Below are 27,613 nucleotides of genomic sequence, written 5' to 3' on the forward strand. Positions count from 1 at the left end.
TTGCAGAATGATAAGCTCTTTTTTGGCAGCAAAATGATGAGTATATCTTGCTGTTCTCTGAAAATATCAGTGGGATCAGCTATAAAACTGTAATAATGTTTTCCACATGCAAAAATACAAAAAGTATCTAGGATTTATGTGTGCAGTAATTATACTTTTTCTTAGTATGAGCTAAGAAAATTTTAATAGATTTTCCAAGGAAGTTTTCTATCAGGTTAATCATACAGGAAAAATTTAGTCTGATAATTTTCAGTCATCCTTTTTTCTAAAAGAATGCATGACTTTGTTCAAACTTAAACTACGTGGAAAGAAGGAAGATTCCTCTTAACTAAGAAAGTTGCCATGAACAACACATATTCCCATCCTCAAAAGTAATGAAAAAATGTGTTTTTAACCAAATATGTGATTCTCCATCAATCTATAGGTCTCCCCTTCCTTCCAGCTACTTTAAAAAGCTAAAGAGCAAAGAAATAGCCCCTTAATAAAAATAAGTCCCTCCCTACTGAGAAGCCAGTGGCAAGCTCTGATGCAGAGACAGGTAATGCAAAGGTAAGGAGTCTGTCCATCACATCTGTTCCAGGAACACTTTGGCAGCATCGTACCTAGAAGAAAGGCCAAGGAGGCTGTGATTTCATTTTTAAGGTATCCAGGCTTGTGAGCATTATTCTAGTGAGTCCAAAGAAGTTCAGAACTGGGAATATTTAAACGTGAATTACAGGCTTTTTGCCTCCATCTCTCCATGTAGATGTGCAACTTCCCACTAGACTTTAGAACTGTCAGGAGTAAAATTTATGTAGCTATGTAATACCTTTCAGTTTAGATATAAAGATGTAGGCAAATTTGGATGAAAAAACACCTTAGGGATACAGTTGTTTTCTAAACACTCAATTCACCAGACATTCAATCTACACTGTGTTTTTATTTTATTTGTTTCACCTACTTTCAATTATGTGAGTGGAATTCAATCTGCTAAGGAAGGCTCAAATTACAGCTTAGAGGCTTTAAGCCAGTTCTTCAATAATCTGGTATTTTGGATTCTGGTAAAACCATGCTCTAAGTTTAGAGTATCTTTTTCATTTGGAATATGTAATTTTACAATTGTATAATTGTGAATATGATCTGTATAAAACCAGTGTGATTTCTACTCCTTGTATAAGAGAACATACAACACAGACATGTAAACTAACCTAAACCTTCCAGCTGGATATATTAAGTTGGAGTACCTAACTCTCTCTTAATAAAATTCAGTAAAGTATAAAGCAGGACTTTTATTTAAATCTTATTTAATGGCATAATTTAGAAATCAACTAATTTTTAAGTGGTATTTAGGGGCTCTGAGGGCATGTCAGCACTAGGGCAACTTTCAGTCTGGATATAATGAAGCCATCACTAAACATCATGAAAAGACGCCCAGTATTACCTTCAAAAGGCTCTGGCCTGTGCCCTCTCTCAGTGCAAGAAGATACCAAAGCCTGTTATCAGTAGAAGAAGAAAAAGTGGTATGGCTTTAATAAACCAGCTGTATGAACCACATTCAGATCCAGTCGAAATACACTTTTCTTCTTCTTAGATGACAACTCAGCTGTGACCCAGAAACACGCCTGCCCTGAGATGGGATGTTGTTCAGAACGACTGCATTGCTCTGACTTGATGCCTTTGAAAGTGTGAGCATGACAAATTCATAGTTCCTAAGCTTTAACTGTTTTCCCTAGATTCCCTTTTGTCCAACAGAGTACTTCACAGAGTTCACCAGTTGGCAAGGCACAGTTTTACTATGGGTTTTAGTGACCTAAATCTATGCTCCTGCTGAAAGATGCTGTCCTGAGTGCACCATCCAACTCTGCCTTCTACTTTAGCACTAGAAGACATGTAGACAACTGGTTCTTTTTTTTAACCTCTTTTTGTTGTCTGGGGGTTTTTCCTGGGTTATTTTTTAGCTCAGTCTGGTCTCAAATTTGACTGATCACACCTCTGTGTACCCACTAGTACTAGCACCAAAGAGGAGATGAGAAGACATGGCCAAAGAGGGACAGGGCTACATAGTGTGTAGGACCTTTCTTTCAGTGGAAGCATGAATTTATGTTTGGCAAAACCAATCACAAGAGCACACAAGACAAATCTTGAACATGCCTGTACATCATAACACTCCTGCAAGAGAAAGCAGATGTAGAAAAGCCAAGGAACCATTTTGGTAATACAGAATTCATTAACATGTTTTTAATTCTTTTTACTTTCCTATTTGTGAAAGCCAAAATTGGATTTAATCAATCTCACAGCCTTGAAAATTAAGCAGAGACAAGACAGATAGAGCAAGAACTTGTTCTCCTCTGGGGAATCTTTTTTTCCAATTGACTCATATTTGCTAGACAACTTTATTCTTTCATAGTCGCAGCTGTATATTACAGTAACAAATATTAGAGTTGTGTGCTGATTTAATGATAGCCTTCAAAAACAAGTCCTTGACTTTTAACAGCCTGTGAAGTGTATTTAAAACTGTAATCACAAACATGAAGAAAAATAGTACCATCCTACAGTCAGATAACTGTCACTAAAAACACATAAATCTTAGAAGAATGGTCATACTGATAAAAACAATGAGATGGTTCATGGCTGGAGAAATAGAGATCATCTGGCCAAAAGAAGTGCTTACATGATAATAGGTTCCCAGCACAATGAATTGTCTTCACAATGACATTTTTTTACTGGAGTATACCACTGGTATTCACCAGCACTGGAGCTCAGAAACACTAACAAGCATTTAGATAAGGGGCAGTTCTTCCACTTTGAGTTCAGTCTTGGTCAGATAAAGGGTATATGGCATTCAAACTAACTTTTACTTGAAGGAAGAAGATCCAAGGCATTTTTTTGCTTGTCCTAGTGTAGTAGATAAAAGCCCTCAATATTTGTAAAATTACCTCTCTGGAAGGCAATTGCATCTCTAGCAATTTTCTCAGCATATGGCCCTAACTGATGAGAACAATCCATCTACCAAAGGGATACTTGGCCAGAACATAGAAATGTCCTGAAATACTGAAGCTCTTCAAGAGATATTTGTAGGGATCATGCCACACTTGTAGATATTTTTTACCTATTGTTGAGAATTTGGCCATGAACATTACCTACAGCAATTTTGATCTTTTATTGAAAAAAGACTCATCATAAGATTTTACAATACCTGTTATTTTGAATTCTCTCTCTGGGCTTTCCAGAGCTAGCACTTCTTAAACCATAAACACGTCAAAGCTCCTCTGAGGTTAGGGACTGGCATTTGGCAAGGCCAGAGTCCGGCAATCACACACATGAGTGTTTTCATAAGCAATCAGATGCAGGCTCAAGAGCTCAATTTAGACAAGTTGTGTTCAAATCTAAGCTTGTAATCTACCTGTGGGCTGTACTGTTTACTTAAACTTTTCTTTTTAGAAAGCATTGTGGTATTCTGCATGCTTTGGTATAAGCCAGCTCTAGTTGTAATTCAAGTGCTGTAAATACACCACCAAAAATTAGAGGAAACTGCCAGTATTCTGTTATGGCAAATGCAGTATTCAAACATTTTAAACTTGAGAAAGTAAATTCCATTTTAGAGGAATCACCAACTGCAGTGGTTTGGAGACACTAACTTTCCACACAACGTGCTAAATTGTAGAAGGAAGTACAGGATTTTCCCCATCCCACAGAACGAATTTCACCATGAAATACTCACATAGATCACACGGCTTGGGGAACCTGATGTACTTGAAGCAGGTACAGAAATAATACTCTCAGAGGAAGTCCTTGTTTCCTATGGTAGGAGAAGTAGATAGGAAATAGAGGAGAGAGAAAGATAATGCAACTGTTATTTCAGAAAGAACATAAAAGACATTTAATTTAATTTAACCTTTACCACTCAAAAACGACATATTATAGAGAGCTCAAAACATACAGGCACAAAGTTAAATATAAAAGAACACTTTTGCAATCAATCAAATTAACCTTTTGAAAATGCAAAAATTGCATGACTTTCTTTTCCCCTTTATTCAGAACGAAATAGGCTGGATCACTTCTGGGGTGAGAGGACAGCCTTTGGGCACTACCAGGGACAGGTCAAGTTACAAGATGATACAGTAGCAGCATTTTTACTCCAAGGTTTTGCCATCAAACCATTCTACATTGTGTCTGGAACATATGATGCTACTGTGCCATTCACTCATAGCAAACATGACATCCTGCAGAGCATCCGGCATCAGAGAGCCCATAGGATAGCTACCCTCCTTCACTGACTGTAAGACTACCAGATTAATTTTAATACTCAACCAGTTTTGCTCTGTTTTCAATCATTCTGACATTCAGTGTGACACTTATTGCTTTCTTTTTGGTAGATTCCTTTATGATGAAAAATATAATTACTTTTAAATAACAAAGGGCAGTGAGATGCAATCGTATTAACCACAAGTGAACAGACCTGTCATTCGTGACTGAAGTTTAAACAAATCTTGCTATGAAATTGATGGGTTTATAACCTCTTTTACCTAGGTATGTTAATTCTGGGAAAATTTTCTTGCCCATCCATGGAAAAACCTGTCCTTGATTGCAAAGTATGTATTTTTCCATGCACTCAGAATGACCACAATTTACTGTCTCACTGAAAGCTGACACTTGTTACTCGGAGGTTACAACTATTCAAATCCCTAAAAGAATTTTAGCAATATTAAGCTGTCAGGTCAATGTAGCATCCTTCCTACTACTTCAGTTTTGAAGTATTTACTAGCTTTTAGAGCAATATGTAAATATATCTGTACTGTTTTGTGATAACAGACCAAACAAACTAAATTGTCACAAGTATCCTTCTACTGACCTTCTTTAGCCCAAACAGTCCTGTGGCTTCTCTTGAGTTCAATATGTGGAGATATGTAGCCATATAAAAAACATTCAGTTTAATTGTTTTGGCATGTCTGACTAGGATTTTGGAATTTCATCCTTCTAATTTTCAGTTGTCTTGCACAGAGGCTCTGCACACACTCAGAAGGTCCAAGGGAGCAAGCATGGAAATATCTGAGAAATACTTGTGGCTGCTCTCAGGATGATCATTTAACATGGCCAGTGTAATTAAATGCTTCTCCTGCATAGTTAAAGCACTTTTCAGTTTTCCAGAACTTGTGTAAATTATATGAAAGTGTCATCAATGCACTAATGTAATGTACAAATTATAATTCTCCTTCACAATGTCCTTACAGGAAACCCAGTGCAGAGGAGAAAAATAACTGAAGAAAACTGCACTATTCCAATGTTTTAAACCCTGTTAAAGTCAAATCACAGTTTTGGATTAAGCTCAGGATTCTGTAGATAAAGCTTCAGAGCTTCTTTCTGTGTCCTGGGCATGGTCTTGGGCAGCTGGCTCTAGGTGGTCATGCTTGAGCAAGGAGGTTGGACTGGATGACCTCCAGAGGTCCCTTTCAAGTTCTGGGTCTTCCCCTGGTTCTTCTGTCACTGGCTGTAACATGCTGCTTCCCTGGCATCCAGTGAGACCCATCCCAGTCTCCCACCTTTGAGTCCTTCCCCAGAAAACCCAGCATGAGTCTTGCACGTTTCCAGTAACCCCTCTGAACAATGGCTCACTGTCCAAGTGGAAATTAGTAACAAGTGGTGTCCTCCAAGGGTCCATACTGGGACCAGTAGTGCTTAGTATCTTCATCCATGACAGGGACAGTGGGATTGAGCGCATCCTTGGCAAACCTGCAGAGGACACCCAGCTGGTGTGCCATCCAGATGCCACCCAGAAGGACCTTGATAGACTTGGGGAGTGGGGCCATGCAAACCTCACGAAGTTCAATAAAGCCAAGTGCAAGGTCCTGCACCTGGGTCAGGGCAGTCCTCAATATCACAACCACAAACCGAGTGGTGAAGGGAGAAGGAGAAGGACTCGGAGGGTACTGGTGGCTAAAGAATTGCATATGAGCCATTCCACATCTCACACATCTTTTATTCTCTGCATGATCACCTCTTTTAGCATGCCCAGTCCACGCTTGCTGAACATAATCTCCTATCTTTTTCAATAAAAACACAACTCTGTTGATTCTATTGACTCTGTTAGTTCTTTTCTCCGTACTACACATTTTTCTTCTTCTTCCGCCTACCTCTTTTTCCTTTATGCCTTTTTATAATCCTTACTTTCTCTTGATGCTTTAATTTCTTCTGTCTTTTCCAGCTTCATGCTGGAAGCTTCATGCTTACAATCTCACTCTCCCATCATTTTTCTTTATGCTGTCACTCTCTTTCACAACTTCTTTTTCCCCTTCATTCCATCTCTAAAGCTTTGGAGCATGCCGCTGTTTACTCCTTTTGCCTTTATCACCTACTTTAATTACATGCTGTGCATATATCTATACTTAGGAAGATAACTTGAAAACAACAAACTGCAAGGTTGATCAGCAAATTTCTCAAGCAATAGACCCCTTTCCCAAGTTTACAAGTTATGTTGAGAAGTTCATTATTACCCTCTTTGAAACAGCATCCTTCCTTCTGAATTTATTTTTTCAATAAGGAGTAGAAAAACCATAAAAAGAGGATAAACTCAAAGACAAACATATACTCAGGAAGATTATTTCATATTCACAGGTTGTCATGAAGAACACCAGAGCAATCACTTTCCAAAAACATGGGTACAAAAAACATAGCCAAGATCCTTCAGGGTAAAACTCAAAAAAATTTTTTTTCAAACTGTAATTTAGTCAAAGTTTCACTTGCTAAAACACCAGATTCATAAACAATCTTTTTATAGCTGCTGCCTGCTGTTCAGACTGTCCCATGTGCCTTCCTCCAAGCCTTGAACCAGAGCAGAGTTTTTCTGAACAAGGATACCAAGGGTACCACTTGGAGCATCAGAGAACATCAGAAGTGAAAAAACCCCATACACAGCCTCCCCATTAAATGAGATAGTTATAACTCAGTCCCACCACTTCAGAGGGATCATTAATTTTTCATTTCCTAGGGGCAGCTTATTCATCTGCTAACCTTGTAATTCAAGTTGCCAGAACTCCCCCTGTTTCCCCTTGCACACGGACAGGTGCACAAATCATCCAACTTAAGGAGGTACTTAAAGCCAGAGATTAAATTAAGTTGGGACTGGCTTGCCAACATTTTACAAACAAATAATAAAAAAGAAACTCCAAGGAAGGATTTTTTTTGTAAAAACAAATAAAGTGAAAACCCTCTGATCTTTTAAGTTCAGAGCCACATAAAAAGAGAAGAGGTCATGCACTGATCACATCATACTCAGACAGAAGTTAAAAATTAGCTTTTTTTTCTTCTTCATATTTTCATATTTTTTCTTATTCAGCTTATACATGTAACTCTTAGGTCAGCATTCTCCTGAAGTTGTAGCTTTAATCACTAAGTAAAGGCAGAATATTTACATTACATTATTACATTATATTAACCTACAAGATCCCTGTCTTTTAAATTTTAAAATTACCGTTGTGAAAAAAATTCCAAACCCTTCCCTCCATGCCTGCTGCAAAAAAAGTTTAGAGAATAATATAACAATCAAATAACACTGGGTAAAATACATTCTTTTACCTTGTTTTTTTCTTCAGCCTTTGCAGCCTGTCTACAAACTGGATGCCAAATGGATGTTCCTGGAAAAAAAATTTAAAGATCTGCTTAATTCAGTTCCCCAATAAGAATCTTAAAAAGTTCAAAATAAGAACATTATTAAATCCTCCTATAAGGTTTTCTAAGACACAGTATACTGACTATTTCCCCTGCTAATGCATGGATACTTTCAAAGCTAAAACTGACACCCTCTCAATACCAGGAAGCCTGATCACATACATTTAAAAGATAAGGTGCACTTCAGAAAGCTATGTATATTTCAATATGGGAGATCAACATCAAAACCTGAGTCCTAAGAAGTGTGATATGGGATCTCTGGAGTTCTTCCAGTCCAACCTCCTGCTCAGGGCAGGTTCCATTGCAGCAGGAAGGGCTGTGTTCAGCTGGGTTTTTCATATCTCCAAGGATGGAGATCCCACAGCATCTCTGGGCAACCCGCTTCACTCTCATAGTAGTTTTTTCCCTTATATATAGCTAGAATTTTCTGCACTCTTATTATCCATATTCTCGTAATAGTCTGGCCCAGGTCACACAAAGTAGAACATTGTGATGGGATGGAATAGCATTGCAGCATGTAACCCTAGCTGAAAATCCAGTCTGTCTTTCTGACTCCATCACTGTTCTGATCTTGCACTTCTATATGTTTGTCGCTCATTAATTAAATACTAAGGAACAAATTCAGGGCCATATCCATCCTGGAGGAAGCAGGAAATGGAGAATGATCCAATTCTCTATTGAATGTAAGTATTGCATGTAAGAGGATTATGAAGAGATACAAGTAAACTTTGAGTGTCAGATAGAAACTTAATAGTTTTGCAGTGGTCACTAAGGATAAAATGTATTTTAAAAAGCTGAAGAGAGTGTTCAAAACTTAAGTGTTCAGTGGAAGCAGAATGTGTAGAATGATATAAAATAAAATAATTATTTGTAAATTTTAATAGTAAGAAGGAACCTTAATCTTTATGCCAGTCAGTTCAGACAAGCCACAAACTAAAGCTCAGAACAGTTAAATAATGGGAATGCACTGCAAATTCTGTCCGACTAAATGGGAAATTGAGAACTTTTGTGTAATAAATATTTAATGTTTATACTGGGTGGAGAGCACCAAAGTTATTGGAAATGCTTTGTTTTCACAGCAGTTTGATAGTTTTCTAACTAGTGGATTTTGGAAACAAGATAGAAACAGAAAGTCTATTTCCCAGAAGACAGATGGAGATCATTAGAATTTATTTCACAAAAAGAACCTAGATGAACTCAGACTCTTGCAGTATAAGAGTATAAGTACCAGATAAATTATGTTTACTGAAGTTACTGAAGTTTTTTGGTACTGAACCACTAAGAAATATATTTAAAACACCTTTAAATTTAATGCTAAGTTGTCTTCCAGTTGCAGCGGGTCTGAACTTGCCCCGTATTTCCCATAAACTGAAGCAAATCTTTCCAATGGATTTAATAAGTATTTAGATAATCTTTTTTGTTTGTTTTTTAATAAAATTACTCCTGTTTGTAGTCAAACAACACTGGCTGGGAAACTCTGTCACACAGAAGAGAAAGAGTCCTTTCACCCAAAAGTCATCTGTTGGATAACCACTGACACTTTCTGCTAAGGAACATGCAACACCTGAAGGAATTTTACAGTAGTTTATTAAGAGGATGAAGAACAAGTTATAAAACTCTGACATTTTTTTATTATCTAACACATCAGGTAAGGCAGTCCAAATAACTAATCATATATCTTTCATGGCATTACCATCAGTTTCTAATGGAAACTGCTCTTTATGTGAAGCAAAAAGTGTATGATAGTAAGCTAGCAGGAACATTTCATGCACCAGAAAATAGAGTGAGATGGGTCCAAATTATTAGGACCTGAGCATACTTTGTTGCTATTTGAACTATATTCTCCCCTATAACAAACTGAACTTAAAAAGAAGATTGACTTGCAAATAGGTTTCAAAGGGTTTGAAATCTAAAAACAAATTTGTAGTTTGATATACTTTGTTAAAGCATTGATTTGGCATGGGATCTTAGTACTGCTAAGCTGCTTTGCAATTGGGAGAGCCACAGCATTTTCTGGCTCCTGAGGGAGAATCCATGAGCACAAACAAGGATCATTATGTCCTTTAATGAGCTAGTTCTTGTTGCAAACCAAAGTGGCAATAGAATTGTCATTTTCAATAACATAGTGAATTATAAATAGATCTTACTGAGACCACTGTTGTGTTTTAAATAAAGTCTAACTTTTCCAGCTTAAGGAAAGATTTCAAAGTACACTTCTAGAAAATTGTGGACAATTGTGAAGTTGTTAATACAGATCTGGGCAAGTATGTTATTTTAGGATAATACCCCAGCTTTGCAGTTCCCACATCTTACCGAGTTTCTCTTTTCCATTTTCCTTTGAAAAGATAATGCCAGTCAAAGACATATGCAAAAGGCTTCATCTTCTCTGGTGTTTGACCCTGTATTTAATTGTGTAGTCAGTTTTCTTTGATCAAGTTAGTACAGTTGCTACATATGAAGGATTTTACCTCATATCTATTCTAAATAACACTTTTTTCCCTTGCATACTTTATTGTGCAAGTCCTTCACTACTACCACTGAAAGTCCCTGACAAGAAACATAGCATTTCTCCGGGCAACCTTATGGCTGCATAAGGTACAGGCACATTGTGTGGCAAGGGCTTCAGCGCCATGGCATCCTCCTCTCCACCCTCTGAGGGCACTTTTCCACCTCTTTTCCACCCTCTGAGGTCTGAGGGGAACTCAGGTAAGGACCTCCAGATTTTCTCTTCCTACCCAAGCGGGCAATGAGTACAGAACTGCTCTTTGGATGGCAACAGCAGCTTTAGGAAACCTGCTCTTATCCATGTGCGTTAACTTTCAACCGGATCATTCTTTCTATGATTCACATTTGCTACTGGATTTGAACTGAGAAAAAAGTAATAGGTAAGAGTCAACAAGGGTTTGCTTTTGCTTTTCCTTAGCCTACATATTGCACTCTTTGCTTTCTTTGGTAGTTATGAAGTGAGAATAAGTGCAAAACAGCTCAGTCATGCTAGCAGGTGTGGGTAAGGGGCCCAGTGTAACTATTTTATTTTTTGTTTGTTTGTTTTTTACCTTGAAGATACATTTCTTCTCCTTCTGCAAACATCTGATTGCACCTGACACATCGTGCGCAGGTTGGGTGATAATGTTTTTCTCCTGCCTGTTTGGAAAAAAGGGTAGAGATGATTAAGCATATCGATCAATTTAGCAGTTTCACTATGAGAAGGTTTTCTTTCATCCTCTTGATTATGACTAATTAGTGTAAACCAGTTAATGACAATTAGTTCAACAATCTCCTACAACCACAATGCCAATTTTTTATTCTAGACAATTTGTGATTTAAAATGTAATTAGGGTCCTGCCTACACACACACACACAAAAAAGTTCATGTGCAATAGTGAAGTTTCTGAATTTACAGAATGGGAATGAATTTATATAGTGAGCACATTTTGGTGTAAACAACCATTCTGTGCACCAAGTGCGGGGCAGCTTAGAACTTACCTGCACAAGGAAGTTGGGGGGTCATAACCTTGAGCACTGATTTGCAACTCAATCATAAATTCATCCTGATTCAACTGAATATATAATCTTAATGCTCAGCAAGAACCATCTTGTGCAGGCAATGTTTGTAGCTGCTTTGGAAGTGTCTTGCAGGTACTAAAGGGTTTCCATGAGGAATGTGTGTGGTGTTTCTACAGGACTGTAAGTTCAGAGCTGACACTTTGGGGTACGGTGCACTGACTCCCTCATGCAGTCAAGACAAGAGCTTTGCCAGTGGCTCTGAGATTAATTCACATAATTTAATACTACCGTTTTCACTGACTGGAATGAGAACAGGACTGAGCCCTCAATTGTTAAGAACAGCTTAGTAACTCACCAGTTTTCATATATTTAAATTTCCAATTACCTTATAATCCTGTTAATTTAAAGTGTTTAACCACTGACCTCATTGTGTTTTTCAAAATGAGGCATCTACCTGCTGCAAAGGAACAAGGGCCTTTTTACGTCAGAACATCAATATGTAACACAGATGAGGGTGAAGTTAACCTCAAATGACTACCAGGAAAAAAACAAAACAAAATAAAACAAAAAACCCTCAAGATTCTTGGATCAAGAGATTTATGCAGGATTCAATTTTGGTAGCTTGGCCAAAATTCAACTCTATGGGTGACTGTGGGCAAACATGTTGGCTCTGGTTCCCACAGGCAAGGACAGTAGCATCATAAGGTAATATTGGCTTGAGCCGGTGACAAAAACAGTATTCTTCTGAGTGAAAAGCACTGGCCAGTCCCTCCAAACCACAATCCTATCCCATCTTTCAGATGACACAAAACAGAGTTCAACAGCCCAAAGTTGGCTCTTGCACATGCTCCCAGCACTCCTCACTCTTCCAAATCCCTACAGAGCTGAAAGCCAAATCTTGGCATCTCCTTCCATGGTTTAAATGGCTTAAGGTCAATGCCACTTCCATTAAAAACAAAAGCCAGGAGACCAAGTAACTCTAAAGCTTAGCAAACTTAGTAAACTAGGTTTAACTTAAGGTTAAGCTAAGTCTGACTTCCATAGAAATTATCCTGAAGTTAAAAATAAGCACATTTTGGTCAATGTAGAATGTCTCATAATCTGCTTATCTGAAAAGGGTTGACAGTGCTGCTAGGATTGTGTGTGTCCTTAAGAAACTACTGTGAAGTATTGCCCCACTGTCTTCAGGATGTAAATATGCTCCACAGCACCGCACTGTAAATCCCTCTTCCATTAATCTGGAAATTTAACCCTGTTAATATAAGGATGATTTGTCTTACTCTTTCTCACTGACTGGATGTCAAAGCTTTCAGAGGCATTTATATTATAGAATGTAGTCTGTGTCTGGGAGCTATTTTGCTGTTCACGATATCAATCATAGGAGTGCAGTAAATTTAGGTTAAAGAATCTCTGGTTTTACTTCATCAGTGCTCACTTGATTCACTCCTGAAACCCGGCTGCAGTATTTTAAATTAGCAATAAAGAAGAGCAACACATCACATCAGAATTGCTATTTTGAAAACAGCTTTGCTCCAGTTCATTTTTTTTAGGTGTCATTTGTGCAGACTTCAGAGTGATTTTTGCAACTTTAGACATGGAAGATGGTCACTACTAACTGTGATGACACCTTTAAAGTATCAGACCATGAACTATCAGTATTGGGTTTAAATCTCAGGTTTACAACTGCTTGCCCAAGTGCAGGTGTTTAGTCACAGAAGGGTATTTAAGTATCACCAGATAAACCTATGTTTGAAATATCAAGCTGAAAAGAAATATCATTTCCCTTGGAAGGTCTGTAGTGCACAAGCATTGCTAATGCAATGCCTAGCCTCAATAATTCAACCGATTTAGCACGGCTGATACAATTCCCAGGCTAACACTCTCTAGGGGAATTCAATTACTTCTTTGCTAAAATAAACTGCCAGAACACATTCTCAGGTAACCTGGATGCATGGTAGAACAAAATCTATTTCCCCAAATTTAACAGTACAACCAAATACATAATTTTAATTCACTCCGCGTAGTCAGTAATATCAACTAGCCGTAGAACGGCACAGAGAGACCTCTTCTATAAATTAGACACAATAATAACAGAAAAATTAAGGGAGAAAGATGTAGTGATCCTTTTGCTGATGATCACAGCAGGATAACTCCAATGGATTTTGCATAATTACCTCTAAATTAAAATGGAACAAACTCAAAAATTTTCTGCAAGTCTAAGCACTGACAGTGGCTTTTGTTGTCACTCTCTTTTTTATTTTGTCCTCCTTCTAATCAAAGCACAGAAGACAAGACATGGCAGATTCTTCATCACTTGGAAGTATTTAAAATAGTTCACTCTATCTTTCTAAATGAGAGGTGCTAGCTGAATCTGAGGCTAGGGAGTTGCAGGAATTAACTAATACCATGTCTTGATATGTTTATACAGCTAGCCTGATTAGATATCATATATTATATTCAAACCTAGGACTTGGGTGTGAATCATACACTCCCTTGGGTACATACCAAGGAGGCTTTCATCAATGCCCCTTTCTCCTTTCTCTTCAATTTCAGAGGCTTCACCTCATGGATGAACAATCAGTTCCAGCAGAACCCAGACATCTTATAAACTTAGGGCAGCAACTGTTTTATGTTTGCAGTTTAGTTGTAATAATGGCCTCATTATTTTTTCTTTTCCTGGTTATATTTATGTGAGGTAATTCAATGCAGCAAACAAGTTTCTAACCATATGGTTACTTCTTCTTTGCACAGTTTGATTGCTTAGTTTAACAGATTGTTGTCTCAGTGTTTAATAAAATACCATCACACACATAGCACAGAAGAAGCCACACTCCTCTCTGAAAGATCTCCTATGGCTCAAGCTGTAGATTGTAAGAAACCTTCTCAATGTCCTACATTTGCTTCAAGACTGCAGCAAGCCTTTGTGCCCAGGCATCCACATGTGAAAACAGTATTATTATGAAGATCAATTTGAAGATTAATTCTCAACTGAGATTTCCTCAAACCTAATAGCAAAGCATGCCCTTAGCAACACAGTACATTACCAACAATTTAATTTCTCTTCAACTGACTCTGCACCAGCTCTCCACAATCATGGAGTTGCAGTCTTACTGCGCAATTTAAAGGTGGAGCCAAAACACTCCTCAACAGTCTGAGATAAAGTATTATGAATTACTTCTTTCCCTTTACATATGAGAGACCTCTTTGAATGTGAAGTCTCCCCTGCAGAGTAGGCAGACTTCTGGGCTAGATCATTATCATTATCAAGGCAGTGTAAGGAATGTTCTCCCAGGAGAGCCAAGATCTCCACAGTCCATGCCCTGAGCATGGGGACCACCAGTGTTGTCACCTGTCCCATAGCACATCGACAGACAAACTCATGATGCTCCACTTAAAACAGGACCAAAAAGCTCTGCAACTAAGTACATACAACTGCCTTTTTTCATTTCTCATAACCTGAGTGCTTGAACTAGATAAAACAAGAATAAACCCGATGTGACAAATGTGAATCACATCATTCAAAGAACAATTTGAAGACGGTAAGGGGTGTTATCCAAAAGTCTTCAGAGCAGTATGATCACCAGGCCTGGAAAATGTGCAATGCTAGCAAAAACAGAGTAACTCATACCAAAAGGAATAACCTTAACTAGTTAAGGTTGAGTTTTAAATTAGCTGTCATCACTAGGGAAAAATACACTACATTATTGCAGACAGCTCAGCGAAAACCTCTGCTCATTCTCTGGCCATGGCTGCAAGAATTGATGAAGTGGTAGAATATATAAAGGATGATATGCATAATAATTGTAACTCTATCATAATAACACTGCTTGTCTGACCTCTCTCTGGCCATTTCTAGGAGTGTGATTGATGGAATTTTTTATTGCAGTTGATGAGTGGCAACTGCTTATGGATTGACACATGAGGGATTAAACCAGAGTAGCCTAAAGCTCAGAGAGTGAGCTGAGTCCTGGAAAGAAGACTCAAGATTTCTGACAACTCTCTCATCACTGAGCCTAAGTACATCCTACCTCACTGCATTACTCAATAAAGTAGTTAGTAAAGGGAAGATAAAAGTACATAAAATCATGTAACATGTTAAATAAACTCATAACTATCTGGTTCTTTTCCTGAGAAAGAAAAGTTATCAGTAAACTCTTTCCTGAGAAAATAAAAAGTAGTAACAATTAAAAAAAAAAATCTATTCTTTTATAGAAATGTATAGTGGTACCTGATGTCTATTGCTGGGAGTAAAGAGTTTGTGGAAGTGAGAAAAGGTTAGACGGCTGGAATCATTCAGTCATATCAAAGTATATTTTCCATTTTAAGTGTATAAGACAATATAGTTGCTGTAATAGTGCATTATTACCACTAAGTGTTATCTGTTGAGGTAGGTCCAAATCCTGCCAACCTCATGCTCCAAAATCTCCAAATGAAGTTCTAACTGTATCCTATCCTGAACAGACACAATGGAAAACAGCCTACAAAACACTGAGCCGGGGGTATGCCAAGGCATGGTGCAGCTGCATGACCCAGAAACAAAGCCCACAGAAGACTGTGGGAATAAAGCATTCTTAGTTAAAAGCTTTTCACACGGAACAAATTTGTTGGAGAGTTGTGTCATCACCAGACAACCACCTGTTCAAGCAAAGGGAAACAGAATAAAGCACAACCCCACCAACAATCAATAAGCCTCTGTAACAGGCAGCTTCTCAATCTGAAATGAAGGATTAAAGGTCTTAAAAAAGACATATGACTTGACTGCTGCTGTTTAAGCAGAGGAGAGTTACTATTTGTTTGGGATGGGAAGGGGAAAAAATACTTAAACACTGTAGGGATGGGTACAAGTTTAAGACTTTAATTAGACAATAAATTATTCTCTTTTCTATATTTTGTTTCAACTTCCTGAGTAATTTCCATTCATGTGGACATTCCCACTCATCCAATAAAGGGCACTGAGATTCCCTCACGTGAACCTTGTACTCTTACCTTGTAGTACAGATAAGAGTAGAAATTATAATTCAGTTTAAAGCAAGGAAGTTGCAAGTGCACCACAGAATGATAAAACAATTTGGGTTGGGAAGGACCTCAGAAGGTCATCTAATCTAACTGCCTGCTCAAAGCAGGGTTGATGTTCAATTCAGATCAGTCTGCTCAGGAATTTGTCCAGTTGAATACTGAAAATCTCCAAGGATGGAGACTGCACTACCTCTGAGAATATTGCTCCAATGCTTAGTAGCTATTCTGACAATGATTTTTTTTCTTTTTATCCTGTCAGAACTTCCCTTCTTTAAATATATGACAACTGCCTCCTGCTATCCCACTATGTGCCTCAGCAGGGACCTTGTCTCCACACCCTTCGGGGCCTCCTCATAATTATGAGAGCACTGCTATCAGGTCCCACTAAAGCCATCACTTCCCTAGGCTGAACAAGTTCAACTCCCTGAGCATCTACTCACAGGATATATGCTCCGGCCCCTCAACTATCATGGTGGTTCTCCACCAAACTCACTTCAGTTAATCAGCATCTTTTGGTACAGGAGGGCACAAAGCTGGAGGCACTATCCTACCTGTATTCTAACAAATGCCAAATAAAAAAAGGATATTTTCAATCTACTGGTTGTGCTCCTATTGAAATTGCTCTCTTAGGCTGGTGGCCTTCATTGCTGCCAGGGCACACTGGTGCCTGGTTTAGCCAACTGACCACCATACCCCATATGCATTTTCCAAGCACTGATAATTTAATTCAGAAATTACAATAAATCAAAATGTGTTCGATATATATACATCATACTAAAACAGAGCATAACATATAACTTCTTGATAAATGAACTTGCTACCACTTTCAGCTAATGTCCACAGATTCATATCAGTAGATCTGGGGATAAAAACATGTTAACCCTGGGTAATAGAAGTTCATAGAATCATAGAATGGTTTAGGTTCAAGGAACCTTGCGGATCATCAAGTTCCAAACCCTGTCATAAGCAGGGACACTTTCCACTAGACCAGGTTGCTCAGATGCCCATCTAACCTGGCCTTAAACACTTCCAGGAACGGTGTATTCACAACTCCTTGGGAAACCTGTTCCAGTGCCTCATCATCTTCACAGTAACAAATTTATTCCTAAAATCTAATCTAAATCTACTCTCAGTTTAAAACCATTACCCCTTGTCCTGTCACTACATGCTCTTGTAGTAAGTCCTTCTCCATGTTTCTTGTAGATTCCCTTAAGGTACTGGAAGGCCACAATCAGGTCACCCCTAAGCCTTCTCTTTTCCAGGCTGAACAACCCCAACACTCTCAGCCTTTCCTTGTAGAAGAGGTGCTCCATCCATCTGATCATCTTGGTCCTCCTCTCGACTTGCTCCAACAGGTCAATATCCTTCCTGTGCTGGGGCCCCCAGACCTGGATGCAGCACTCCAGGCGGGGTCTCATGAGAGTGGAGTAGAGGGGCAGAATCCCCTCCCTCAACCTGCTGCCCACGCTGCTTTGGATGCAGTCCAGGACACAACTGGCTTTCTGGGCTGCAAAAACACATGGCTGGCTCATGTCCATCCTCTCATTCACCAGCATCCCCAAGTCCTTCTCGGCAGGGCTGCACTTGATCTGTTCACCCCCAGCCTCTGTTGATACTGGGGGCTGCCCCAACCCAGATGTAGCATCTTGCACTTAGTCTTGTCAAACCTCACGAGACTCCCAGGGACCTACTTCTTGAGCTTATCCAGGTCCCCTCCTTCAGGTGTGTCAACAGCACCACTCAACATGGTGTCATCTGCAAATCTGCTGAGGGTGCACTGAATCCCTCTGCGTATGTCATTAATGAAGATATTAAATAACACTTGTCCCAATACAGACCCCTGAGGGACACCACTTGTCTCAGACATCCATCGGGACTCTGAGCTGTTGACCGCTACCCTCTGAATGTGACCTCCAACCAATTCCTTATCCACCCATCAAATCCACCTCTCTCCAATTTAGAGAGAATGTTGTTGTGGGGGACCATGTCAAAGACTTTACAGAAATCCAGAATAAAGGACTTCTGTAGCCCTTCCCTTGTCCACTGATGTAGTCACTCCACTGTGGAAGGCCACCAGGTTGATCAGGCAGGACTTTCTCCTTGTGAAGTCATGTTGGCTATCTGAAATCACCTCCTTGACTTCCATGTGCCTTAGCACAGCTGCTAGGAGGACCTGTTCCATGATCTTCCCAGGCACAGAGGTGAGGCTGACAGGTCAGCAGTTCCCAGGGAACTCTTTTCTGTCCTTTTTAAAGACAGGTACAATGTTTCTCTTTTTTCAGTCACTTGGAACTTCACCTGACTGCCACAACTTTTCAAATATCATGGAGAGTGGCTTGGCAACTGCATCAGCCAATTCCCTCAGAACTCTGGGATGCATCTCATTGGGTCCCATAGACTTATGCACATTCTGGTTCCTCAGGTGGTCATGAACTGGATATTTACTTACAGTGGGAAGTATTTTGCTACCCCAGTCCCCATCTGCTGTCCATCCACTGAAGAGGTGTGGGAAGAGAGGTTGCCATTGAATACTGAGGCAAGAAAGTTGTTGAGTACATCAGCCTTCTTCCTCATCTGCTGCATTGTTTATCCAGGGGGGTGGGGGTATACTTTCTTTGACCTTCCCTTTCTGGTTAACATACCTGTAGAAATCCTTCCTGCTCTGCTTTGCATCCCTTGACAGCTCCAGTTCCAGCTTTGCCTCTGCCTTCCTCACTCATCCCTACACAACCAAACTTCCTCTCTTCCCAGGTCACCTGTCCTAGCTTCAACTGTCCATGCGTTTCCTTCTTTCCCTCTAGTTTGACCAGCAGTTCCCTACTAAGCCATGCTGGTCTCTTGCCTTCCTTGTCTGATTTCTTGCTCCTGGGGACTGCCACCTTTGGTGCTCTATGGATGACTTCCTTAAGAATCTGTTCCAGTCCCATTATCCATCATTTCACATCTGCTTCATTATCTGTCATTTAAATCCAATATTGAGAAGCATCTACTTTCACTGGGAATTTTTTTTTTCAAAGTATATACTTCAAAAAATGTGGAAAACCACTAAACTCCTTTAGTGGATATTTAATTCATCCTGTTTATACCTCTTAATTCATTCCCCAAATGATTTGTTTTTACTGGGATATTAAACCATTATGTGAATGAACTGTGCTTTTTATTAGGAGCCAGAAATGTACAGGAAACTGATAATGAAACACAGGTATAAAAAGAAACTCCAGATACTTATCTTTATGAAATTTAATAAAGTTCTTGAATGAGATACAGTATTTTGATTTTAAATAGCCCAATCAGTCACTGCATTGATTTATGAAGGCAAATTCACAATTACTGTAAGCAAATGCCTGACTTTGGCCAAGCTAAGGTTTTACCTCCTGTTCCCACAACTACATTAGTTACTATTTAATAACTCTCTGACCTAACAGCACAGAACTGGCACAGAAAGTTTTCCTATCAAGTTATTCCACCAATTAGGCAAACCCAATTGGAGGTTTTTCTTGCTTATTCCCACCCGGTAATACAAACCTCCTGCTCTTGGTCAGCACTTCAACATGGGATTGTACAACATGAGTTTAATCCAAAAGGCTGTGTAAAATCTAGGGCTCAGGTGTTTGTCCTTCTGCCTGTATCTCAAGAGTACCATGAAGAAGGTGCACAGCACCACGCCGTCAAGTGTTGTTCAGCGGACACACATTCATAACTCTGCCACAGCATTCACACAGTGATACATTATGTGGACTATACTGGCCTTTGTGTGTAATCACATAAATTGTCCATTCACATTTCTAGCAAAGCCAGAGTTTTGCACATGGAACAGATGGATTCGAAGAATTACTCAGTAATAGTTGTATACAATAATGGTAAAGTTAGTAAACAGATGTCATATCATCTACTGGGTTTGAAGGGACAGGCAACATTATCAAGGCAGCAGTATTTGGCAAAATATCTATTGTTTAAGTCATACAACAGTGTCAAGGAGAAAAAAGTGTGAGAGCCAAAAGACAAAGAATTCTGTGGAGGAAAACTCTTGCTAATTCTCTTAGTCACAGTGGACCTGACTCACCAGTGAGTCACTTCAACAGCATGCCAGGGCAAATGAACCATTTTCAACAGGATTTACAGCACTGTAAATGCAATGTAATGTTTTCTATCAATCATTCTCCTCATCTTCTCTCTTACTGGATTCAGTTATCATCCTACTAGATGCCAAGAAACGGTCATGTGAAATGTTCACTACATGCACCTGCAGCATTACTTAGAGCTTTAGCAATCTCACATGTACAGTTATTTCATGTTGTCTTGGTTCTGGCTCATCCTGCTGTACTTCACAGAGCCTTGAGAATTCCCACCCACATTTGAGTCATTTTCTACTGCTTCCCACACACTCTTTATTCTTCCAGGTATAAAGTGCAATCAGATGTAACAACAGGAACATTTATCTCAGAACGACAATTTACTATATACTGGACTCTCAGAAGAAGTTGTTTCTAATGCTTGTGGGAGAAAATAAATAACATATAATTAAAAACCATAAAATGAATAATTAGGGAAAAATAAATAATAGAAAAATAGCACTATTATAACTGTAATCTCATTCTGTGACATCTGCAAACAAGTTCTGGCTTGGGAGAAAATTCAACCCTGCTGCAGTCAAGTAAGATCTGGAAAAGGCCAACAGCACATTTTTTCTACAGTATTTGGTACATGTTCTTGTAAACCAAAATGGTCTGTCATGCCTAAAACCACTGATTTTGCACTCAGTTGTTTTTGTTACGGAGTGAGTGATCAGTCCCTTTTGTCTTTTTCTTCTCAGCTTTCCAATTTTTCTTGCCACCCACTGAGACTGGAAGAGGCTTCTGTTTTCCTTTGGCTCAACAATCTCCTTAATTTCTTTTCCACTTTGCTCTCCCACTCCTTAAAACTCCCTTAGAGGCCAAGACAAGCTGCAGCTGGCTGTTGCATATGCCATCCCTTGACAGGGGCAAGGGAATAAAGAAGGAGAAAGGTGACTTGCAGACATATTCCCCTTCATATTCAACTTCGCAGCTGTGCATTTAGCCCACCCATTTCAGATTAGAAGAATGAATTTGCAACCAACACCCAACAGCCCTGGAGAGGCAGCACAATTTATGAGATGAAGCCAGAACAGCTCTTTGCACACTGGACATGGTGACCTGGGCTGTAAACATCTGAGATCAGAAGCTGTCTCTTAGTCTGTGCCTGAATAATGACTGCTATCTGGATCACCAAATTTAGCTGGGACATATGCGGAGCTGACATTAATAATCCTTAGGAAGTTGCTACTTTCAGGCTCATTCACATATTTCTAGTTCAAGGTACCACTCAGAAGTTCTTACTTTGGGGGAAATTCAAAAAAGCACAAACAATACTGAAGGTTAGTAAAGGATGAAAAATCTAAGACGTAAGAAATGAGTCACAGGCTGCTTTCCTGCTATTAGCAGACAAGCTGAACTGTTCTCACATGGGCCAGAGCATCCTGAAGATACTTCATCAACAAAGCCAATTGTCTCTGAGTGCACTTACTGCTGCACCACTGTCATGGTTACGGGAGAGAGCTGGAGGCAGGCGCTTCTGGTGCTGGCTGGATCACAGCGAGGCACAAGGGCTCTGCACAGCAGTGGTCCTACAACTGCAGCACACCCCGATATGAGTCAGGAGACCACCAGAAATGAGAGATTATGCAAAGTAATTGGATGAGGAACTGTAGACATCCATAAAGGGCAATGTTTCACACTGTCAAAATACCGAAATGCTGGCAAATAGTACTATATATTAATGCATCACCACAGCAACACATTGCTTAGAGAGGCATTGTAACTGCCATACTGTGTGCTGCATGTGAGGCTCAGAAGGTATCACAGTGACTACAGGAATCACTCCTTTGATCCTTTAATTAAGCAATTAAGAAATTTTCAGATAGTTAAGTGGTACTACATTTTTGTATAAGTAGAAAAGGCAGTGGACACCACAAGTGTTTGCCAGGCTCAAGAATCAAACTATGCACTAAAATTCTAACACATACAAACCCACACAGGCACAAATGCACAGCAGCACTACTGGGGACTTTCCCAAACATGTGAGAGAAATCCTCAACAGAAAAGCAAGTAAGCAACTGAAAAACAGAAAAGAAGAAAAAACCAAACAACAAAACCTCAAAACTTGCAATAGTAATTCTTTCTTCTCTATCAACTAGTTTCCCTCAGTTTCTGAACTTCTCTATGTTATTCAGAAATAGTTTACAGAATCCCTTACTTTGGTAAAAATGTAACAGTCTTAAGCTATCATCAAATGCTATTTACACATAAATGCTACTCAGTGCTCTTCTTCAATAAGCCTAACAAATTATTACAGGGTAAAAACTATACGGAGTTTGTTGTAATATATAGTTTTTTCCTGACATTAAAAATTGTGAGTTTTTAACAGTTCAGATAATAAATATGGATAGGTGTATCTTTCTATCTCTTCCTAGAGAGAAAAGGTGGCTGAAAAAGGGAAAGGATGAAAGTGGGAGAAAGATGAGGTAAATGCATCTAAAACAATACAATTGGACTCCATAAAAGGGTAAAAACTAAGATAAAAAACATTTGTATTGCTATTTATTTGCTTGCTGATAGTATTTTTAATGATGTCTGCTTTAAAGCAGAAAGTCTAAGTCAATTGTCAATTAACACCCAGCCAAGTTCAGATATTACGCACTGATGTTTAACCTGTCTTTGCAAACCAGCAGTTCCAGCTGAATGCAAGTGGCACCAAAACAGAGACCATTCCCAAGCTGCAAAATGCTTTGCGTCTCAGCATGCATTGAATAGTGCATCTCACTTTCTATAGTGCATCTCACTAAGTATCGCAAGGACTAATTAACGTTTCCTACCTTAGATGGTCTCCTTTTGCAAAAGCTAATGCTGATTTATATAGATGTATCTTTTCCAACTGTTTTCTTTCTTCTCCGCTGAAGGGGGAAAACTTGCGTAGAGAGCAGTTTCTAACCGAAGATAGTACTGACTCGTGGATGCTTTTGCTGCTCTGACAGCCTTCACAGGGCTGCCCAGGCTACAGGGAACCCTTCATTCGTGCACACAGACCCGCTTTTATTGCATGTTTCAGTATTAATGCCTATGTAATAAGCTGCTCAAGTACCTTTCACACATCAGTAGGTTTTGTTGTTAATGAAACAGCAGGGTAACAGACCTTTCAGAATAAACCATTCTTCCATACTGCAGGCAGAAATTTGTACTCCCTGCTGTATAGAATTAGTCTCGTCTCTCTGCTATACTGAGACTTTTGTAAAGGGAAAGGCAATCTATTTACAAAGTAGATGTGGCTGCAAACAAAAGCAGCTCAATTCCAGGGCAAAGCAAACAACAAACTACAAAAATCAAGATTCATGATTTAATTAATAAGTCACTGAGGTATAAGTGGCATTTAATTGACATATAAATTACTGACATTTCTAGTACTGACATTCCTAGTGCCTACTGCATTTGTTCCCTTATTTCAAAATAACATGTGGCTTTGATTAATAGATTTTAAAAACATACATTGATTATGTCTTTCTAGACATTTACACATACATGTAAACCAGTAAAATGTTAACCCTTTCTTCCTCCACATAAACTGAGTGCCATGCTGCCATGTCAGGATGTCAGATACTAAACATAAAGATGGGTCCAACTGCTGTAAGTGATAGAGCCCTTTTCACCAGCACTTGTAAGATACTTTTACACCACAGTCATGTAGCTGGAAATCACAGGACAGTTGTAGACAAAAGTCAAGTGCTGAAAGTACCTGTCAGAGCTTACAGAAGCAGCTTGGTTGCATATAAATAAGCCCCGGAGGCATTTCCAAAAGTCGTTCTAAAACTTCCAATGTGCTACACTGTCAACTTTTATTCACATGAAATTAAAAACACCAGCTAGCAGTGATGGAGATTCAGCTTATCCATTGGCTTCTAGTGCAGTTGGCAGTGGCTGGATGATACAAGGCAGCTCAGCTTGGCCATCACTGGGATGCAGTTGCCTAGCCAAGCAATCACGACCCCCTTCACAGCCTATATTGTGTTTGCCATCAAAACATCCCCAGGAGGCTATTTTTGGATATGGAGGCTTCCTCTAACAATGTAGGAAACCACCAGCTGACATAGCAGATGAAGAGAAAATCTCCCAAGTAATAATCTTGTTATGGGCTGTCAATGTTAACAAAGTCACAGGCAAAAAATCACATCAGTGTGAGGTACACCAAGGAAAGTCTGTCTTCAGAAACAGTGGAAGGGATTGCTATCACCGCACAAGGCAGTGGTGAGGCACTGTCTGGAGTACAATCTTCATCCATGCTGAGAGACAGTGGTTCCAGTGAGGAATCAACAGTGAAAAGGTCCACTGGCATCATCAGAAAACCTGGAGCTGATTTTATGAGCAGAGGAGAACTTGGTTCATTCAGTTTTGCAAAATAAAAGTCGAAAGGAACTAACACTATTCTCTATAAATTCTCCTTCGAGTTCATCAATTAAAGGGGAGAAAATAACAGCCTTCCAAACCTCTGCACAGTCTGCTGTGTGGGAAGAACCAGGAGGTAGGCAACACATCTCTGCCTCCTCCAAGCAAAGTATAGCTAGATTAAAAATGAGGAAATAAATGGAAAGTGTTTTCTTGATTGAAAGGAGTTCGCATCAGGCACTGAATTATCACAAGAAGTACGGTGTATTAAAGAAAAAGGCAATAACACTTGTCTATTTCTATGAGATTTTAACTAATAAATAACTGCTTGTGATAGAAAAAAGGGGGAAAATATTTTTAGTGTTAGATGCAGAGAAATATATTGCAACATGACAAAAGGGAAATGGCTGGTTATAAAAATCAGTGGCTTGTTATTTTAAAATGTGTTTACTTTCTGTGTTATTGCATGATCTTAACTATTGCAGAATTGGCAACAGAGATATAGCATAAGCATTGAAATAAACCTTTTTTTACTCATACTGCACTTTAAGTCAAACTATTAAAGTAAACTCCAGTGACCTCTTGGTCCACACTTAAGCTGGCAGGTTTATCAATACATACGGTCAGGGGCAAAACAGAGCAATTTCTAGGGGAGAACGGATATTGCATTTAAGAGTGCTCTGTATGCTTCACAAGCAAAGCAAACCTTGCCCATAAATGCACTTGTGGGCAGGTTTTTTTGTAAAAACAGCAAAACTGTTACTTCTAAAAGCAATAGAAGAATTTATCATCTCCATAAATGAATTGCTCAGCCCCTTTCATAGCTTTTCCAGTACAAGTTCCCTGGGAGACTGAGGGCAAGCCAAGGTGGATTGGAGGAGAAGAGAGAAACAAGAAAGGAATTATAAACAAAGTTATCCTGTGTTTAAGCCAATTTACTAGATGGAATGAATCTGGCCCCCAGAAAATGGGCTGAAAGAAGAATTTAAGTAACTAAGTCATCATTGTATTTGGCTGACAACCTACAAAAACAGCCATACTTTTATAACTTATCAGTAACTCACACTAGTTGACTCTCCCTTCCTCTCTGCTGAACAAACACTTAAAAAAACCAAGTGTTGGAAAGGGAGACAATATTATCATTTCTGGGCACAGAATAATTGTGGAAGCAGCTGTCCTCCTGACATTATCACAGAAATCAGAGATGGAAAAAATCCTATTAGGTCATAGAGTCCCTCCCTTTGTCATTGCAGGACTGTTCCCTATCACAGATTTTCCAGTGCCTTGTCCAATCTTGTTATAAGACTTTCTAAGTGACAGCTTCCAGCAGTTCCCTTGGGAGACTATTCCTCTGCCTAATAACTACTGCTGTCAAGAACTCCCCCTACATTAATAGCAATTTGCCCTATTATTTCTGTGTACTCCACATAATATTCAAGATGGTAAAAAGAAATACTGACGTTTTGAAAAATGTTTCAGGATTCAAGACAATTCCACAAAGAAAATGTCCTACTACGAAAACCAGCCATGGCTACTTCGTATTTTTTTCTGTCCTCCTGACCAGGAGATATACAAACACATCAACTAGCCTGCTGGTGACAAACACACATCAAGTTCTATACCAATACCAGACAGACGGAAGAGATCAGCCCCAATTCCATCTGTTGCAGACAAACAACAAATGACTTAACCACATTAGCTACAGATACGCTCTCTGTGTTCTCTCACATTTGTTTGCTCAGGCCATGACTTTTTGTCTACCTTCCTAATGAAATGAGGTGTGTGTGTTACCTCCTCATCCAGCTGCTCTCCATGGTCAACACTGAAACTCAAAGGCCATTTTAAGTGATCCCTTAAGGCATTCCAAAGACTCATGGAAATCACACGCTGATCACCACGGAAGAAGGCTCACAATGCATGTCACCTCTTGTAAACAGGCAGTGGGAATGTAAAAAAATACATATCTTGAGATATGTCATAGGAAAACAGAGTGGATGAGAGTAAGTATTTTGGGAGACGTCATGAGGAACAGGACCTTTTGTGACAGCAGAATGCTAGGACATACCATGTGCACTTATATTCAGAGCTTCATTAGATTTGTTGCACACAAAACAAAAAATTGTGTACAATCCTATGAAAAAAAGTTTACAGACCATAAAATGTCCAAGTTCTAACAAGTCTCCAGACATTAAATATCATTTTAACTCTTCAAATCCATTGCCTGCTTCATACTAATTTCACCCTATCTTTCCTGTTTCATAGTGACACTATCTGACACTTCTCTGCCTTGTCAAAGTCCTTTCTCCGCATCCTTTTTTTATAAAAAAAAAGGTTTCAGAATCTTCTATCAATATTTTTAACAAAGTTAAATGCCACAGACCAATCAAAGTAGCTCCCAGCCTGAACCAGTACCAAAGTCAGATGAGAATCAGCGTTACAGTGCTGTCATCAGAGCAACACTGGAGAGGGGAGAAGAAAGGGACACATACACACAAACGAAAAACATCACCCAGAACTACAGTGACATATGTAATCAGTTATGGTAAAATTCCTACCACAGCTTTAAAGAATTAACTTTTCTCAAGTTTGTTACAGTCTATCTACAATAAAAACAAGGAACTCTTCTTCTGTTCAGTACACTCTTACCAAGCAGTCAGAAGAAACAACTACCACACCTGCTCCCAGGTCCCACACATCCAACTCAGTACTGTCACTATGCAGAACTTTCTTTTCCTTTTTATCATCCACAGAGACAGTAAGGACACCGTTCTCAATCACATCACATCACATGCTATTGTTTAACCATACTGTGGGTAAAATATTACCAAATAAAAAGAGTATTTTTTCACAGATATTTCAAGGTAAGAACCAGGACAGAAACACACAATATTGTGAAGCCAAGAGTCAGTAAATAAACTGAAGCTTCTCTTCTGTTCTTCTCCCATCTCAGTATTTATCGCTCCTTGTAAACTGCAATAAGTGCACCTCAACTT

The 27,613-nt window shown here is 39.1% G+C and overlaps 1 protein-coding gene across 14 annotated transcripts in view; it reads right to left on the minus strand.

Annotated features, from left to right (window-relative positions):
* The window catches only part of ABLIM2 (actin binding LIM protein family member 2), a 140,449-nt gene that overhangs the window by 44,326 nt on the left and 68,510 nt on the right, over positions 1-27,613 (minus strand). For all 14 annotated transcript variants that reach the window (XM_064653330.1, XM_064653329.1, XM_064653323.1 and 11 more), the window contains exons 7-9: positions 10,701-10,788; positions 7,552-7,610; positions 3,701-3,778 (exon numbers count right to left, since the gene is read on the minus strand). In XM_064653330.1, the coding sequence (XP_064509400.1) occupies positions 3,701-3,778; positions 7,552-7,610; positions 10,701-10,788 (225 nt within the window). The remainder of the gene's footprint in view (positions 1-3,700; positions 3,779-7,551; positions 7,611-10,700; positions 10,789-27,613) is intronic.

This window comes from Pseudopipra pipra, chromosome 4 (assembly GCF_036250125.1).
Source record: "Pseudopipra pipra isolate bDixPip1 chromosome 4, bDixPip1.hap1, whole genome shotgun sequence".
NCBI classification, from domain to species: domain Eukaryota; kingdom Metazoa; phylum Chordata; class Aves; order Passeriformes; family Pipridae; genus Pseudopipra; species Pseudopipra pipra.